General features: G+C 40.2%; 1 protein-coding gene across 1 annotated transcript in view; it reads left to right on the top strand.

Annotated features, from left to right (window-relative positions):
• Positions 1-19,043, top strand: part of KCNH5 (potassium voltage-gated channel subfamily H member 5) — a 177,285-nt gene that overhangs the window by 107,180 nt on the left and 51,062 nt on the right. The window contains exon 8 of the mRNA XM_088149739.1: positions 4,965-5,164. Coding sequence (XP_088005865.1) covers positions 4,965-5,164 — 200 coding nt within the window. The remainder of the gene's footprint in view (positions 1-4,964; positions 5,165-19,043) is intronic.

The raw sequence follows: 19,043 nt of genomic DNA, 5'->3' as shown, positions 1-19,043 counted from the left end.
TAAACTTTTGCATTTCTGTCCATGTTGCTTGATTCTCTATATTTGAAAAAGTGCAAACACTGAAGGGCAATTCTGTTTCAAATAATCACAGGTCTGGCAACAGGAGACCTCAAGATTGAATTAACTATAGCAGGATACACATGTGAAGTAGATTTTGGGGGATTTTAGAAAAACCCCAATTGATACATATTAGATAACATAGAAAATAATAAGTTAATAGGCTGTTTTGTGGACTTAGTAAAAGCAAGTGGGAGCAAGGCACTAGCGAAATGTGTGTAAGCGGTAACCACAAGAATGCCAAGTAGCCACTGGGAATATATTAGATAGCTGAGAATAGTTAACTGCTAGAGCTGGGAACCAAGGTTTTTTAGATAGCAGCTAAGGAAACTAACCAATTTGAGATACATTATAAAGGATTATTGCAGGGTTCCTCAATCTCAGCAACTTTAAGATGGGTGGACTTCAACTCCCAGAGTTGGTTGGCTGGCTGGGGAATTCTGGGAATTAAAGTCCACCCATCTTAAAGTTGCTGAGGTTGAGGAACCCTAGATTATTGTCTTAGCAAAGACTTGTATTGTGCAGGAATAGGTGATCTCATTTATCTTGTCCCTTAATAGAATATTAAAATGTGTATTAACCAAATCAATTAATAGAGGTAATTTAATCAAGGCATAATAACAACCAATAATATTTATTGTTCATGATGTATTGTAATTAGAACATAGATAATTAAATGGATGGGTTCATTTGCATATGCCAGTAAAGAGCGTTTGTAACCCCATCCTTCTCCAGACTTTGTCCGTGGGCCTCCAGTACTAAAATTTGTCAATAAAATCAATTTTTTTGAATGTAGATTGGTCTCTAGTTTAATGAACCCCTTAGGAAAAAAAATCCATCTACAAATGTAATAGATAATTACATGAGGCACCAGGAATCTATGGGACCTTTTTTTAAAAAAACAAACACCCATAGCCCCCAGTTAAGATAACTTAATTGTGAAAACTAGCTGAATCTTATAAGATCCCCAGATTCAGAAGACCTGAACTTTCATGTGGTAATCTTATATGATTTTAATATTCTCAGAAAAGATCTTCTGAGATTTCTGGGTAAGACTGACAATATTTTATAACATTTGCAATGTTGTGAGATTTTGACTAATTAAAAAAATATAGAGGTTGCTTGGGCTATTGCAGAAGATCATGTGATGGCCAGTACTGCCTGAAAAAGTTGCTGACCCCCGTGGGTGCAGGAAATGCAGATCTGGTACACATACAAATGTGAATTGACCAACTTACTTTCATATCCATAACTTTAGATAATGCAGGGAGCTCTGTAGAATTTATATCTTTAGCTAACGGAGCATGAAAAGTAGGTTGACAGAAAGGATGAAATTAGCATGCTGGTGTCAATTTAATGTAAAGTGCATTAATAAATTTAATGAGGAGAGACAAAAATGACAGCCACAAATGGTTCAAATTGGCTACAATGATACGTGGCCTCTTTGTCATTTTTAGACATCTACCTCCCCATGATTTTCTTTTTATATAGTCAAGCAGGCTTTGACTCAGGAGGTGGATTCACATAGCATGCCGATTTGATTACTGAATTAAAGCAATTTCTAGTTTGTACCTTCTAGTTCCAGATGTGTAACCTAGTAAAATGGGCTGGGTTGGCATGGGATACTAAGCTACAAATAGACTGATTAAGATTAGAAGGTTAAGGGAATGCTACCAGTAGTGTCTTTGACAGATTTGGTTAAAGCTATGTGAAATCAGTCATTATATTTAATAAAGGATCGTAGATTTTAGGAGTTTTATTCATGCATTTGTTATTTATTTAACAATCAAACTTAGAGAGGCTGCCTTCATCATAATTTGCAATCCTAGGCTGCTTACAGCAATTAAAATAAAGCAAGCAACCAAAAGAAAACCAATGGTACCAAAACAGTATAATTTTCAGAAGTCTTAATTAGAAACCAGTAAAGCCCATTACAAACCTGTACAGAAGGGTTCCTCAACCTTGGCAACTTCAAGACAGGTGGACTTCAACTCCCAGAATTCCCCAGCCAGCAAGATGGGTGGAGAATTCTGGAGTTGAAGTCTACATGTCTTAAAGTTGTCAAGGTTGAGAAACACTGTTATGCTATTAGTGCCACCATTTAAATTTTCCCCAAGACTCTTAACAGAGCACCTTTCTAGGGCATTCTGGGTAATTAAAATAGCAGATCCCAGAAGAACCATTCTGATTTTCCAAATGTCCTAGAGAAGGGATGTAAAACCTGAGTCCTCAGGGCCATGCTTACATCCTGCATAGCTGCTGATTGTCCCAGACTGACTGAGGTTGTTGTGGCTTGGGTAGATTATCCTGGCCCAAAACTGTCCCTGGGATCCCTAGTTTTTCTAGCAAAGAAGTTTAAGGCTGGTGACAGTACTGATGCCTCTTCAGTTACTATCGGCTTGTTTTCCTTCTCAGTTGCCAACATCCTCTTCAAACCATGCTCTTCACATTCTCTCTAGCCCAGTGTTTCTCAACCTTGGCAACTTTAAGATGGGTGGACTTCAACTCCCAGAATTCCTCAGCCAGCCTTGCTGGCTGGGGAATTTTGGGAGTTGAAGTCCACCCGCCTTAAAGTTGCCAAGGTTGAGGAACCCTGCTGTACAGAAATACTTCACGGAGGACTTCAAGGCTTTACAAAAGCACAGCAATGTTGGGCCTATGGGGACTTCAGGTGGAAGCCTGTTTTGAAGGGCAGGAGCAGACACAGAGAAGGGCCATCCATATCCCCTATCAAAATTGCTTTACTGATGGGACCAAGGGTGAGCCATCTCTGTCAGATCCTACTGGATGGGCAGAAATAGCCAGAAAAAGACAGAACCAGAGGCATCCAGATTCTAAACCATAAAGATCTTTATGTGCATAACCAGCACCTTAAATGGCACCCATAACCAGCACCTTAAACGGCACCCAAAAGCCAAATGGCAACAAGTACAATTCACAAAGTATGGGTATTACATGGGTAAACTAAGAAAGAACTCTAATTACTCATGCCACTGTATTCTAAACCAGCTGTACCTTCCAAGTGGTCTTTAAGTGCAGTCCCATGTAGTGTTACAGTAATCCAAAAGGGAGGTGACTAAACTATGACTGACCTCACCCAGTGACCACACAAAGCAGGGGTTTGGGTTCCATCTGTCTTCTCTACCAATACCAGTTAGAACTAATCATGGAGGAAGAAGGAGAAACCCTCAGCAGAGTGTCCCCACTCCCAGTACCTGAGGCAGTCCATGATTAGTGGTATCAAAACCTACTGAGAAATCAAGTAGGACCAGGAATGTTGGAACCACCCCATCCTAGCCCCACCAGAGGTCATCCACAAGCGAAATCAATGCTGTTTCAAGACTATACCCAGGGCTAAATCCTGGCTGGAAAGGGTCCAGGAGATATTAAAAATGTTTTAGGAGATGTTAAAGACTGTTGTATATATGTAATTTGTTGATTTTTCTATACTTGGTTCCCATTAATGATATCACAAGAATCCCATATTTAGACATAAAGATAGAAGTCATGGGGATGGAGGGGAAGACTTTAATTCATCTAAAGTATCAACAGTTCTTGGAAAATTACATTTCTTAGGGATTATTTACAATTAACACACACCGAGCAGCAACCTAAGTCTTGGAGAGAGAAGAGAGGAAAAAGTCAGTATTTTTGGACAAAGGTGAATGTTGATATGTCTGGGAAACAGCTCACCTTATTTCCCAGATGATTCAATCTAAGATGAGGAAATTTTACTGCAATGACTGTTCTTCTTTCCCCAGAAATCCCCTGCCAATTATGTGAATCCTGGGTGTTCAAGTAGCACAGCTCTCAGACAACTGTTTGTTATCTTCTGTGACCTAGTGGTTGCTTCTAGCCATGAGCCAGGAAGAATTCAATTTGCAGCCAATTCAAATGCAGCAATAGCAGAAATTATAATGATAGTGATGATGATAAAGAAGAAAAAAAAAAGAATGTGTTTCACTTCTCTTTTTGTGGCTTTCAAACTTTATATTCACCAGTCCTTTATTAACCCTGATGACAGGACGTCTTGAAACAGTGAGCAGTTTGCTAACTTGAAACAATATTAATATTCTTTTTATGATATTAAAAATATAACAACCCATTCACTCAAGCAGCAAATCATTATTTCAAGGAGAGATCATGGATGTTTAAACTAGCTCAATGTGTACATTCAAACATGGTTGGTTAAATTCAGATTTCATTTTCATACCATTTACTTATAATACATATCAGTTAACTTCAGTGGTAAAATATTTATAGTAAAGCATTCACTGTAGCTTCCTGTATGACAGGCAGTGGGAGGAAATTAGGAGGAATCAAAAGAACAGAAAGCGGAGGCTTTGCACAAGTACCCAATGATGTCAAAATGGTTCTGCATATGATCTGAAGTTCCAGAAAATGAAACATCACCTCAGAATGAAAAGCCAGTATGAATGGCAGGTAGTTCCAACTTGGAGTGAGAAATTTTGTCATTCATTCTGCTTTACCATGTTTATCTGTTTCTACCACTGAATGAGTGAGCCCATCATGTTCTTCCACTGATCTGGACATCACTTACTTCTGCCTTAGTCCATCAGATCTCAGTCCTTGGCCAAGCTCTATCTTTTAGGTCTCATTCTATCTGTCAGTATCTAAGACTTTGAGCTATAGAATATCTGATGACTCTATTGAGGACTCATGGCACCCTAAATAACTTTCCTCACATGTGTTTTCTTAATCTACTGCCTGTACTTGTAACTTGCTCCAAAATTGCCATTAATATATTTCCCTAGCTCAGCTCAGCACCAAATTGACTGCACCCAAAATGTTTGATGAAACAATGAAGGAGGCTTTAGCATTGATTGAACTGCTGGCAGTTTGTGTCTCTTTGCTGGTTTTTAATTACTCTTTTGGATCTCTTCCAGCTCTTCTTTATGCAACTATTTTTGGAAACGTCACTACAATTTTCCAACAAATGTACGCCAACACCAATCGCTACCATGAGATGTTGAACAATGTGAGAGATTTCTTAAAGTTATACCAAGTCCCCAAAGGCCTTAGTGAACGTGTCATGGATTATATTGTCTCCACATGGTCAATGTCTAAAGGGATCGATACAGAGAAGGTACGAGTGTGTGAGTGTGAGTGAAACTCCAGGGGTTGAACAATTGAACCTAATGAACATTAGATAATATACTAAGCTACAAAGGGAGTGGTATAATCATGCAAATTTTCATTTTTATTCTTGAAATCATTTTATTATGATGCATGCATGACTCAAAAACAAGATCAGTTGGAAATCTGATGTTGAAATATAAGAATAGAGTATAGAAACAATACAAGACATGGGTCATGGGTGACATGATGCAAAGGTGATTTGATTGACTCACCCAGAAAGACCAGATCCATGAAGCAAAGTGGCAGAGCATGGCACCTTTACATACTGGGATCGGCTGTCCTGCCTTGTTTTAGCCACTTCTCCGGTCCTTCAGGTGTCTTCTGCCCACCTGCCTCAACGTGAAGTGGCTAGACAAGAATAAACAGCCCCGCATCAACATTCATGAGCCCAAAAATGTCACTCTTGGCACTTTGCTTTTGTCCTGAAACTGATTCTGCCATCTCCAGTGCTCAAAGGAAAACAGCAAAGTGGTAGACTGTGCCTGCTTTGCACAAACTTAATTATTACAGTACAGTAAGACTGCTTCGGATAAAGCTGATAATGTCAAGAAACTGAAACCCTCTTTTGTATTCTAAAAAAGAAAGCAAGGAGGGAAAACGGGCCATGCTCTGGTTCTTCATCCTTGATTCCCCAAGGTCTTCCATCAGGAAGTTGTGACTGTATTCAGCTGAAAGTGAATATGTCATCAGTCCAACACATTTACAGACTACAATTTCTTTGCAAACCTTTCATGGGAACATGGGGATATGAAGCATGAAGGGAGCAGGACCAAAATACATGTTTCTCTCGCCCTTTCTGTAACTTCTTTGCATCTTATAGGGGTTAATTCTTAAATATTCTGTTTCTGTTATAAAATTCCTTTGTATATCTTTTTCTTTAAGTCTTCTATCTCATATACTGGGAATGGATATATGATGCTTCTGGCTGTTTCTTCATGTTTTGTGTAATTCATCTAGTATGTATTCTGTGTGGCATTTCTACTCGTCTTCCGAAAGCCGTTGCACTAAGCAAATATATTCGCATGCTTATTCTTTCTCAACGGTTGCACAAAATAACTAATGCAATGCAATCTTTAGCTGGAATTTAGTTCTCCAAGCCATGAAAATGTAGGTCCTGCTACCTTTACAGTCAATCTCTATTTTAAAAAACTCATTCTTTATGGTGGAATTCATTACATTACAGTATTATTCAGTGCTGCCTCAGCTAATACATTTCAGGCAGCATATTACTCAGTTATGAGAAATTTAATTCCATTTTTTACAATTCAAATAATAAAAGGAACAGGGAGCAATTGCATGTGCCTTCAATAAAGAAAAATTCTATATTTAAACCTTTGCAATAGGGTTCCTATGGTGACAGAAAATGATAATCATACAGAAATGTGAGTGTTTAAAAATAACTGTTGGCCAATAAAAGGTAGATCTTCCTCTTAAAATAGTTTACATGTCTGTATCCATGAGGAAAAGAGTCCAGATTTATAAAGAAGTGGTTATACCTTTTGGCTTACAGTAAATCAGAAGTGAGCAAACTTTTCTAAGCCAAATGCTACATTCAAGTTTTGTTTTATATACTGAGGGTTACACTCCTAAAAATGGGATAGGCAATGTGAAAATGGAAGGGGAAGTAGGAGGGGGCAAAGAAGTGGGCTGGGTCTGAGAAGAATAAGTCTTATTCTTTGAACCCTGTCAAAGAGAAAATATAAAAGAGTCTTGTTCAAAACATTCACTTTTCACTGTCATAAGTAAATACAGAATAGCGACTTAATATGAAGTCTATTGATTCTCTTTGTTTAGGTTTAACACAATATATCTTGTGAATCAGATTACATGTGATTTTCCACATATAATGGAGTAAATTGAGTATTATATCAAAGGTGCACAAACAGCTTTCTAATATCTTTATGCAAATAACTGTAGCAGTGTGTCTGGGTGTGTGTGTGTGTGTGTGTGTGTAAGGAAGAAAGAGAGAGAAATTTGGATTTAGATGTGAGTACGTGGGGTGGTAAATTAATGTTTCCTTCTCTGTTGTTTCCCAATTTAAATCAGCTTAACTAGTCATGAGGTACAAGATCTGGACACCTGTGGCTTTACAGTGTACTGTTTAGATGGCTGCTATAATCAAAGAAACCCAACCAAATTTCCCAGATATATAACACCATGCCTTCGATCACAGTTCCTGGGTTTTTTATTGGATTCTCCAATGAGCAGAAATGAAATTATTGTGATTTATGGAGGTTCAGCTAATTCAGTGGGAGAGAATATATTCCCAAATTCAAACCTTGGGATCTTCACTTAAAAAAACAAAGATCACAGACAGGGAGAAAGACCTCTGTTTGCACAGATCTCCTTACCGTTGTAAGATCGCTTAGGTCTTAGGCAAGAATCATGGAGGCTGAGTCTAGCTTATGATTCTTGGGCCATCCAAAGAAGCCCCTTACATAATTGGTGACCAAGTGGCCACTTTTGTAGTAGCCATGGATAACAATTTTATTGATATTTTGAGAATGTACCAACTTTGCAGTTCTTCGTTCAATAAATTAACCAAAATGCAGTTATTCTTTGATATTTGAACTTCTCAGAGCTTTGTGTTTCAGCTTCCTGCCTCATCTTTTTACTTAACTTATTAGATTCTCTTGATGTGGTTTTCTATTACCTGGTGCTTATTTGCTCTGCAATGTTTTATAAAATAAAGAATAAACATGTATATATGTATAAATGCATATATGCATGCAATGTTTGTGAAAAATATGAAAAACGATTATGGAAAATTGGTTGCAATAAATATATATTGTATATGAGGCAAGCATGTATTAAATAACTGCAGGCTGATAAAAATATGGGTGGGAACAAATTGGAGATGTGAAAAATTAAAAACTGAGAGTAATAGAAATGGATATATCCATTTTAGTTGTATCTCTCAAGCCTGCTCTGTTTCTCAGCATGAGTTTCCTGAGGAATGTGGTAGTTAACAGATAGGAAAAGAGTTTGAACCCAATGAAAGAGGGCTAGATGTTTTAGGGGTAGCATTTTCAGTTCCTAAAATGATGTCCATCTAGTCAAGCAATCCTCATAGATATCATGTCTATTCTCTAATTATGCTGCAGTATTTGATTCTGATTATTTTATTTTAATATTTTGATCCTTCCCAGGACAATCAAGACCTTAATACTACACTGAAGTAAAATAATTAAAGCCAACTAAATAAAACCTTAAGAAGGCCATTCATACATGTGTGTGTGTGTGCCTGTGTGCGTGTGATTTCCCACCTTGCCTCTAAGTACATGTCTTCTCACACTTCATCTTCACACCAACCTTGCAGGGAAGGCTAGGCTAAGAAATAGAGGATGGCCAAAGATCATCCAACGAGTTTCATAGGAGATCCAAGACAGCAGTCAATCTGCATTTTCCATCTAAATATTTACCTGGGGACCACAACTAATTAGAAAAGTCTAGCTGCAAAGGCACGCCCCTTTTCAGACACCCATTTCTTAAATGTGATAAATTTAAGTTTGTTTTTTTTTAATCTAAATCCATCTTAAAATCAGAATGCCTGAAGTGGGCCACCAAAAACTGGGGAAATGGCCAAACATCCTCTTCAAATAACTTTTCTTAAATGACTGTAAGAATATTTAATGTGTTCTTAATTCAGTGAAAACACTTTTCCTGGATATAAACTCCTTAGCTTTAACTGAAACGCACTTGACAGCAAGCGAAATATTAATAGGCTACATCTCTAACTATGGAAAAATAGGTCATTTCACAGAGAAGTGAGAACTCTGTTTGCTCAGATGAGAGTAACAATTAAGGTAGCTGGTAAGAAAAAAATAGCCTGGATGCTTCTTGATTAGTGTTGGGCTACAGTGAGGGAAAGATACAGACAACAGGAATTATAGAGCATGTTCTGATTGGACCACATTTACCATAGTCCTCCATTAATGCATTTCCCTGCTTCATTAGCCCTTCTATACAGGAAGGAAGGAAGGAAGGAAGGAAGGAAGGAAGGAAGGAAGGAAGGAAGGAAGGAAGGAAGGAAGGAAGGAAGGAAGGAAGGAAGGAAGGAAGAACACACAGCTGGTTTTTAAAAAAGAGGGGGGAAAGAGACAGGTCTATTCTTTCCTTGTGGCCAAAGTGGAGGAAGGGGTTGAAATCCCAGAAAGAGATTTCTTAAGGTGGCTTCATTTGCAGCTACATGTGGGAGACAAACAGCTTAAGGCTGCAATGTGAAAAAGCCTTTTTTGTAACAGAAAAATAGGGCAGAAGTTGCCTTCCTTGTGGGCTGCGTGTGGTAGAGGACGATGTTATGCTGTCCTTTCCTCAAGAAAAGATCAGTGGCCTGTATTGGGACTGGGGCAAGTTGGTTGTGTGGATCAGTCCTATGTTACATGGTAAGCATTTTAACATTTTATTCTAGTCATAGACCTGGTAACACAGCCTCTGGGATGGGGTGGGGGGTGGGGATGGGATGGAAGTATAACTAAGTAATCATATGGGCACCTTGGAAGTGTCCTTAAATCAGGTCTCACTTCTGTTCATGTAGCTCTACTCTAATTGGCACTGACTGTGTTCTCAGGCTGAGATCAGATTCTTCCACTGCTTAACCTAAGGGGTGGACAAACCTGTCAGTTCCATTTTTCATGTCTCATTTGTTACTTATAAGTTTTGTTCAGCTCAGATTCTTCATCAGTTTAGGAATTTGGTCATGAAAGATCTTCATTAAATTTGTATGAATGTCCTTCTATGGTGCTAATGTATGTATTTTATTTTATGCTTTTTCAAATGTGCACCACCTGGGGAATAACGTTAATTAGTGCGACTATAAGTTCAAACAAGAGCACATCTCCTTGTAAATGTAAGACATTTCTATCAAAATCAGCAATCTCAGCTGCTTTATAGTACCTGCGTTTCGGGTACCACAAGCTTAAACCAATGTAAAAATCTGTTTTTTTTCCAAACAAGAACCCACAATTCTTTTACCAAGAACCAACACTTTTTAGAAGAGCCTTTTTGTTGGCTTGCAATCATGCCTCACCACATGCAAAAAGAGAAATGGCTCTTTTTATAACCTTGCATTGAAGGCAGCCACTTTCATAATGTGTGAAAGAATCCCCAAGACCAAAGCTTTAGAAAGGTTTGTGTGGTGTTAAGTGTATAGTTTCTTTTCTTGCTAGCCACCCTTAACTGATTTCTTAGCATTTGCTTAGCCGCCTGGAAGGCTCACCAGACAGAGAAAATGGTATTTTGAACATTTCCAACATTTCCTTTAATGGTCTAAGCTATCTAAACATAAGAGGGTCAATAATCTTTAGGCAATACTATACAAATACAACTGTATTGCAATAATATAACGTATGATGTACGTATGTTTTAGAACAATATAATACTAATACTACTAATAATAGACATTTTAACCGACAGTTGTCAGCTACACCCAGCCCCAAATGGCAGCATCTCTTTGTGCTGGTTGTCACAGCTCCCCACCTCCGCCACCTTTTTGTTGTCCCTGCTCCCTGTAGGGTTCTTCTCAGCCATTCTAGATACTTATCTTAAACTGCCTGGCTGTGTTTAGAAAATGCTGAAAGAAAGGGGAAACAATACTGGATTCATCTCCTTGGGGATGGGAAGCTTTCTTTCTCAGTCTCAAAAGGAACACGGATGCAGAAGCAAAGAAGTGACTTTTTCCTGGATTGTTCCTAGTTTTTCCTCTGAGTGCCACATATTTATAAGCGGGGCTACTTCTGCATCATCAAACAAAGAGGATAGAAGAAAATATGAACTGACATCTGTCTATCTCTCTTTCTCTGAGAGCCCGTGTGGTATAATAGTTGAGGTGCTGGACTATGAGTGGGGAGAGGGGATCTAGTCTTCCCTTAGGTACAGAAACTATTTGGGTGACTTTCTTAGCTCTAGGCTGGGCAGAAAAAAAAAATCTGTCTACTAACCCACACTGGACCAGTAACAGAGGCCTTCATCCTGCAGCTGACTGAATCATCATCATCATCATCATCATCATCATCATCATCATCATCATCACAACATTTACAGATACTATAATTTAAATAGAAATGCAGGCTGTCTCACTATATATCTATTTAAATTACAGTAATTTAGTAATTTAGGAACTGCAGCTAGTTACTCTGCATGTCTGTTCATTCTGCTATGGAGGTATTGCAAGGCCTCTGTTCTCTCTCCATTTAGATGCACCCTCTTTAAAACTGATTTATTCAAAAAGAGAATATTTTTAAGCAGAGATTGTCATCTAACAACCCTTTGAATAAAGGACTATCTTCTGTAAAATAGGTGGATGTGTGACCAACCTAAACTATGCCTTGTGTGTGTCCACACGTGCGTGCATGCACATATGTATATCTATACACACACACAGACACACACACACTTGGTAGTTGAACAATAGAATGTCTATGATTTTAGTAGTGAAATGCATTTCTTTATCTAAACTGTTTCAATCAGTGCAGAGAGAAAAGAAGAGAGAGATATTAACTAGGAGATGTTGATTTATGTTTAAGAATTAATCCCCTCCCTCCCTTCTTATTCCAGTAAATTACATCTGACTGATAAAATTGACATAGTGATAAAATAGTCATATAAAAGTCAATAGAAAAGAAACCTAATACCGGAACACAATATTTATATACTTTCAGCATATAGATATCTCAGAATTTTGTAGTGGTATCCTAAACAGAATGTATAAAAAGAATGACATCTAATCAGTGCTCTGAAGTGGACATCAGAGATGATTTGGTTTTCAACCCACCCCCCATACAGCTGCTTATGCATTCCCATCTGCTTCTGAAGAACAGATTTTGGGGACACACATGGGGGAGACTAGTGGAGATAAAGGGAAACCCATATTGTGCAAACAGAAATTCATTTGTGTGATATTTGGTGAAGCCTAAGTGTGTCTATTAGGGAAAAGTAAGTATAAAAAGTGCACATAATATGCACTTTTGAAAAATATGCATATGAAAAAAATATGCAACAATAATTGAATAATTTACAAAGATTATTACACCAAAATGCATGCAATATATCTATGTGAGAAAACAAACATGTATGAAAAAAACAGGGATTTTCATAAAGATTTTTTTTAAAGTCACCAACTAATGCGAAAAGTGGACAGACTAAACTAAAGATTGGAAAAAGCAGAATCTGAAAGATATAAAAATTCACAGACTTCTCCATCTGCATTTTAGGTCTGCTCTTTTTTATCCCTATCCTCAATGAGTGCAGAACAGAACTATGTTTATGCACCAAATTATTACACAACAGCCCTTTCAATAACTGGCCTTTGAATAGTGTACATTTCCAGTCTTTGAGAACTGAAGATGGCAGCTTGCTTGTTTGGCTTGTGGAGGTGAAATGGGATTCCACTGGGAAAAAACAATTATCAGGCAGCATGCTTGATAGATTAGGGTAGACCAGGGACAGCGTTTATCCAGCAGCCAATTAGTTTCATAGCAATCCCAGCCTCATATAGTCATGAAATAACTGGGGAGAGGAACAGAGCTGCATTGGATCAATCCTTGGAACACTGCAAGGCATACTTTCAAAACCAATATCAATCTTAGTTCGTATGCTCCAGCTTGCTGCATATTTCCCAGAGACTGACTGGGAATTGAAGCAGAATTTGCTCAGATTAATTTGAAACATATACCTCTCGTCAATGGTGCGCTTCTCCCGGGAAGAAAGTTGAAGATTAAGAAGGAGAAAGCTGTTTAAGAACTTTGAAAAGGGCTGGCAAGAACCTCCTAGCCTCCATGTGGTACAGAAGGCTGAAATATCAGTGGGAGGAGAGGAAGGAAAGTTAACTGGCCTTGTGGCTTGAAGGATTGCTGGAAGAATATGTTGAATGTATTTTTGCTCTGGATCCAGTGAAAGCAAGACTGGGGATTTCACTGCAACTGATCAAAGGCAGGAAGAAAATCTGTAGACTGTTACTGCAGATGGTTACAGCTCTTACTTGAGGCATGTAACCAACTGAGATGGTCACCTGGAAATCCAGAAAGTGCCAGAAGGCCTCAGCTCTTCAGAAAGATCCAAAATAAAATAAAGAGATCTGAGATAAAGAAATAAAAGATGTTTGCCAATTTTTTAAAAATATTTTTTGTTGAAGATTATATAAAGCAGATAAAACTCATATAAAAATCAAATGCAAAAAAAGAGATTAAAAAAAGGACAGTGCAAAGAAAAAGAAAAGATAAGAAGAAACTTCTCCAGCAAGTATATACAACATTAACAACTTACCACTGTCTCTTAAAATACTACCAAATACATCCATTCCATACTTCACCCCATTTTCTATAAACCCATCTCTAAATCCTCAGCTCTCCTTATTAATCAACAAAAGGTGTAAAGATGAACAGGCATAACGAGCAACAAAAACATCTAGTCCCCCTTTCCATTTAAACATAATTCCCCTGATCCCTCTCTTAATAATCAAAATCTCAGCCCAACTGACAATTAAACATTACAAAAACCCATAATTAAACCAAATTAAACATTACAAAAAAAATTAAACCCAAAAAACTATTAACATTGCCAAAAATAATAATCCCTTATTCATATACCAAAAATAGTAACACAGATATTACAAGCAAATTCATTACATCCAATTGGACATTCCAAAAAGAGTTATCCAATCAAAGTTACCATTAAGCATCACCAAAAATAACAAACCATTACTTAATCGTAATCAAATCAACCAGTTTTATATATTTTCTTCTTCTTCCCATCAATCCTTGAATCCCATAGATAAAGTTTTAACATTTGTCTTCTTCTATTATTCTTGTCTCTTCTCTCGAAATTTTTGTCATCTTTGTCAAATTCCATATGTATTTTCAATGTAGCCACTCCTATAAGTGTCTTATTTTCCAATTTAAATGGGTAATCCACATCCTTGTATTGTCGAAGGCTTTCACGTCTGGCATACGACGGCTGGTGTGGGTCTTCCGGGCTGTGTGGCCGTGTTCTTGAAGTTCTTGAAGCAATTCTGCTCCTGACTGTGCTCCTGCACTCTGAAGATGCCAGTCACAGGTGCTGGCGAAATGTTAGGAAACAAAACTTCAAGAACACGGCCACACAGCCCAGAAGACCCACACCAGCCAATCCACATCCTTCTTTTGGTATATTATTTGTATATCTTTTTAATTTTCAAATGATCATCCAATTCCATTTGTAAATCCAGTATTTCCATCTCTTTCATATAGGTTATAATTTTTAAGTCCACCTTAAAATCCATTTCAGTTTTTTTCCAAGGAACTTGGTTCTTTTCAGTAGCAACTTTTGGTTTCAGTATAAGGTTAAATATTCCTAGGATTTCTTGAGCCAATTTAAAAAATGTTTCCTTTAAGGTGGTCATCTGGTGCTCTCTGGTGATTAACCTTCAAAGCTTTGTTATCAGGTCGAAATGTAAACATAAAGTTCTTTCCCACAGGAGAGGATCTTTTTAATTAACTTCCAAGTCTTTCTTTAAATCAATTTCATCCAAATCCTTAATGTTTAAAAACTTTCCAAAGAACAACACTATATTTCCCCTTTTGTTATATATTACAAAAAATAAAGAACTTACAAAGCTGGAAGTATGTAATTTTTTTTCTTTTTAAATGAATTGAAGAGCACTCACCCAGCGAATGTCCAGCTTGCAGCTCTGAAAGTTTTTCAATCTTAATAAAACAGTAAGAAAAAAAAAACTCCATGGTGATTAAAAAGATGTTTGGATGAACTCTGTCCTTAAAAAGCCTACATTAATGTCTAATCCATTGGGTTTTTTTAAAAATATAATTTAAAATCTGAATGAAATTTGGATAGATTGGAAATCTGTCCCAAAATGGACCTATTGTTGTCTTGCGATCCCTAGTTGGCAAGCCAAACTCTAATTAATAGAACTTCTGTTTGAAGGCATCCTTTATTTGAACGGCTGTCTAGTCCAAATTCATTTTCAAGCTCATACTCATAGAATAGAAAACAAAGTCTTTCAAATTATCTGTCAAGAGTTAGAACAGGAACAGCAGTCATTTAATTTACGTGAACAAAACCTGCTTTACTATGGTAAGATGTACTATATTTCCAATCAAACCATAGTAATGATTTGTACATTTGAATTTATAGATTAATTAAAATATGCACTTGAAATTTTCATGCAAATAAAAATCTTTGCCATTATTGTTTTCCTTTAGTAATGTGCAAGTGACAATTTTGGAAATGGTTTCTTGGAGATTGAAAAACCATCCTTCAATGCATTATCCCTCTTAGTCTGCTTGTTCTGCCTCCCTGCTGAAAGAGACAGTGTAGATAATCAATTACAGCACTCCCTTGCTTTCCCCACAACAAAAACTCTATAAAGCTGAGAGAAGATGACTTGCCCACAGTTGTCCAATGCTTTTCCATGGTTGAGAGTGGACTTGAACGTGGGCCTTCCAAGTCCTTAACCACTACAGCACACTGTATTCTTCCATCCTTGCTCCTTTTCCCTTTGTCAGAAAACGACAGACACGGGTTCGGTTGTCCAGTAGACAGAAGTTTTTATTGGGCACGTTTGCAAAGGTGGGTCCCTCCCGCAGCAATGGAGGAACCCCGAAGCAAGGTCTGACAGGTTTTTATACCCCCTATCTGTCCTCCCCCTCCTACGAGGGCTTGGCTCACAATCTCACCTTTTTCACTGCCCCGGAGCGCCGCTAATTAACCGCAAAACCGCAGACATCCACTCAATCAGCGCAATACACATTCCAATCCCCACTTGACCCGACAGCCGCCCCCTGCCGTCCCTCTCCACTCTGGTGCGAGTGTGCCTCTTGCCTGCAGTCTTTCCTCCCTCCTGCCGTCCCTCTCCACTCTGGTGCGAGTGTGCCTTCTGCCCATCCTCCCTCCTGCCGCCCCCCCAAGGCTGCCCCATGGTGCACAGCGCTCTCCCCTAGCAAACATGGTTCGTTTGAGGCCCTCACTTCTCCCTGCCTTCTCACAATCCCCCCTTTTACTTTTCACGCCTCTGTTGGGCCTCAAACCTGGCTAACAGGATTGCTCCCTCGTCCCGGACCCGGGGCTTCACACACTGGGACAGGTAATTCCCACAAGCAGGGAGGCATTGCATTAAGCAACATACTAGGACCAGTAAGGCAATGAAGCCAATAGCTAGTACAGAAAGTTGTTTTAACCAAGCAAAGTTAGGTAACCAACTAGTGAGCCACGACCAATTCCATCCCTCTGGATCCTCGGATATGCGAGAGGCTAAGGTCTCCAACTTGGCTAGTTTTGCTTCAATATAATTCTCATTGTTGGTTAGGTTAAAGCAACAAAGACCTTGAAAAGATTCACAGCCTTGTCCTGCCCTTTAATAGGAGATAGTCTATAGCTATCCGATTTTGAATGACCGCCCTCCTGATCTCAGTGACTTCTTCAGTGAGGGCTGCAATGAGAGAGGATGTAAGGTTGACACTTTTAGCCAGGAGGCAGGCCACCTTCCTTAGGTCCAGGTAAGCCCTTCCACTTAGTGCAGGAACCCCTACTAAGGAGAGGGCCAGAGCCATGGCTTCTGTTTCGGACAAGAGTGTCACATCACTCTCACAATCAGATGGCAGCTCCCTTTTCTTTTTCTTTTGATGGGTGCGCTTGCATTGGAGGCAGGGCATATAGAGAGGTCAGGCGCCCTATGGCACAAGGGCCCCCTGAACTATAGGCTGGAACATAGGTGTAAGCTTCATGTCCACATAACAAAAAGAAACCTTTAGGTAGGTATAGAGGGGTTGAGGCGTAAGGGATATTATAGACCCCTCCACAAGTGAAAGCAGGACCTTTTGAGGGCAATGGGGGTACGGTTCTGGGTATTGTTGAAATATACACATTGAGTTGCATTGGTTATCCCCAAGAGATTTAGAGCCATTTGCCTTTGATTAGTCCAGGGTCTTGGTATGGGAGAAGACCCAAAATGATAGAACATCCGCCCCCACGGGGATCATCCCCAGTGATCAAAGCTGTCTGTGCCAATTCTACGCCTTTATGTTGGTCATCTCCTCCCCTGCCTTAGTTCAGTTCCTTTTAAGTTTTACTTTGAGTCCGTCTCCCGGTTGGGCAGTCCATGGTCGGGGGTCGGGAGCTCGCTTAACCCGATGGTAGTGGGTCCAACCCCCCGTCAGGTCCGAACCGCTGATTCAGTTGTCAGGAGAACTTGGTATGGTCCCTCCCAAGACGGCTTCAGCTTCTCATCCTTCCACGTCTTTATCAGGACCCAATCCTCTGGCTTGTGGGGGTGTTGGTCTTTCAGCAAGGGGGCCGTTGAGCGAGGAGTCCCTGTTTTCTTAGAGACAAGAGAGATTGTGACAGTACCAAGAGATACTTTCTTAGGAAGGCATCCTTTAGCTCGGGGATAGGCTCTCCCATTGGAGCCAGGAAAGGTCTTCCCATCATCAGCTCGAATGGGGAGACCCCCACATCCTTGCGAGGGGCTGTCCGCATTCGAAGCAGGGCAACCGGAAGTGTCTTTGTCCAAGGTAGCCCTGTTTCCAATCCCAGTTTGGTGAGATGTTGCTTCAACACCCCGTTGGCCCTTCCCACTTTCCCACTGGAGTCAGGATGCCAAGGGGTGTGGAGTTCCCATCGAACCCCCAGGCTCCAGTACCACGGCTTTACAGTGTCTACCAAAGCCTGCACCCCCCGTGAGACCCTTCGTGCAGTTTCTCCACCATCCCCCTCATGTCAGCACGGCTCACTACTGGGGTCCCCTCAATTGTAACCCAATGACCTGCTTCCTCCCTGCAACCTTCCCTTTCCAGCAGCTGTGAGTAAACCCCGTTCCAGCCAAATTTTCCTGAAAGTGTGCACTACTCCCCAGGCGTATCGCGAGTCTGTGTAGACGGTGAGGGACACTCCCTTTCCCAACTCTAGTGCCCGTTTCAAAGCGTGCACTTCACACAGCTGAGCCGACCAGTCCGCTGGTAGTGCCCCCTTCTCTATTGTCTCTCCCTCCGCAGTCACTATCGCATATCCTGACTTCCTTTGTCCCTGCTCTACTCGGCTAGACCCATCCACAAATCAGACCTCACCCTCCTCCAGCGGGACCTCCTGCAGGTCCTCCCGGGTCTTTGTTTGCAGCTGCAACAGGGTGGAGCACTCGTGCTCCGCCGGCTCCCATTCTTTCCGCTCCCCCGCAAGAAACTCCGCTGGGTTCAAATTCCTGTCTGTTCCTACCACCACATCAGGACTTATCCGGAGAACTGTCTCATATTTCAACATCCTTCCTTCTGTCATCCAAGCAGCCGCCTGTTGACTAAGCACACTTAAGATCTGATGGGGTGAATGGACAATCACGGGGCTCCCAAAAGTGAGTTTTTTCCCTTCTGTCACTAGCACAGCAGCGGCAGCCACTGCCTGCACACAAGTCGGCCATCCCCTCACCACTGGTTCTAGGGCTTTGCTCAGGAAGGCCACTGGTTGATATTTCCCAGCCCGTCTCTGAGTCAGCACTCCAATGGCAGTTCCCCCATGGGCTGTAACGTATAGGTGAAAGGGGGGGGCAAGTTCAGTAGAGCCAGAGCCGGGGCCGTCACCAGGCTCCTTCGTAATTCTCCCCACTTCTCTGTGTCCCTGTCTGTCCATTCTACCCTGTCAGATGATCCTTTCAACTTCTCATACAGAAACTGAGCCTTGCTCATGTACTCATCTATCCATAGCCGGCAATATCCTACTAGACCCAGAAACCGCCGCACCTCCGTTTTAGTATGAGGGGGCTTCAACTGCATTATCCCCTGTATCCGAGAAGGATCAATCAACTTCTCGCCCTTCCGGAGTACATGTCCTAAATACTTGACCTCCCTTTC

The sequence above is a fragment of the Python bivittatus genome, unplaced genomic scaffold, assembly GCF_059951505.1.
Source record: "Python bivittatus isolate LINGU-HERP-01145 unplaced genomic scaffold, Pbiv_v1 ctg000580_np1212, whole genome shotgun sequence".
Classification (NCBI taxonomy): domain Eukaryota; kingdom Metazoa; phylum Chordata; class Lepidosauria; order Squamata; family Pythonidae; genus Python; species Python bivittatus.
This window is presented reverse-complemented; position numbering and strand designations above follow the sequence as displayed.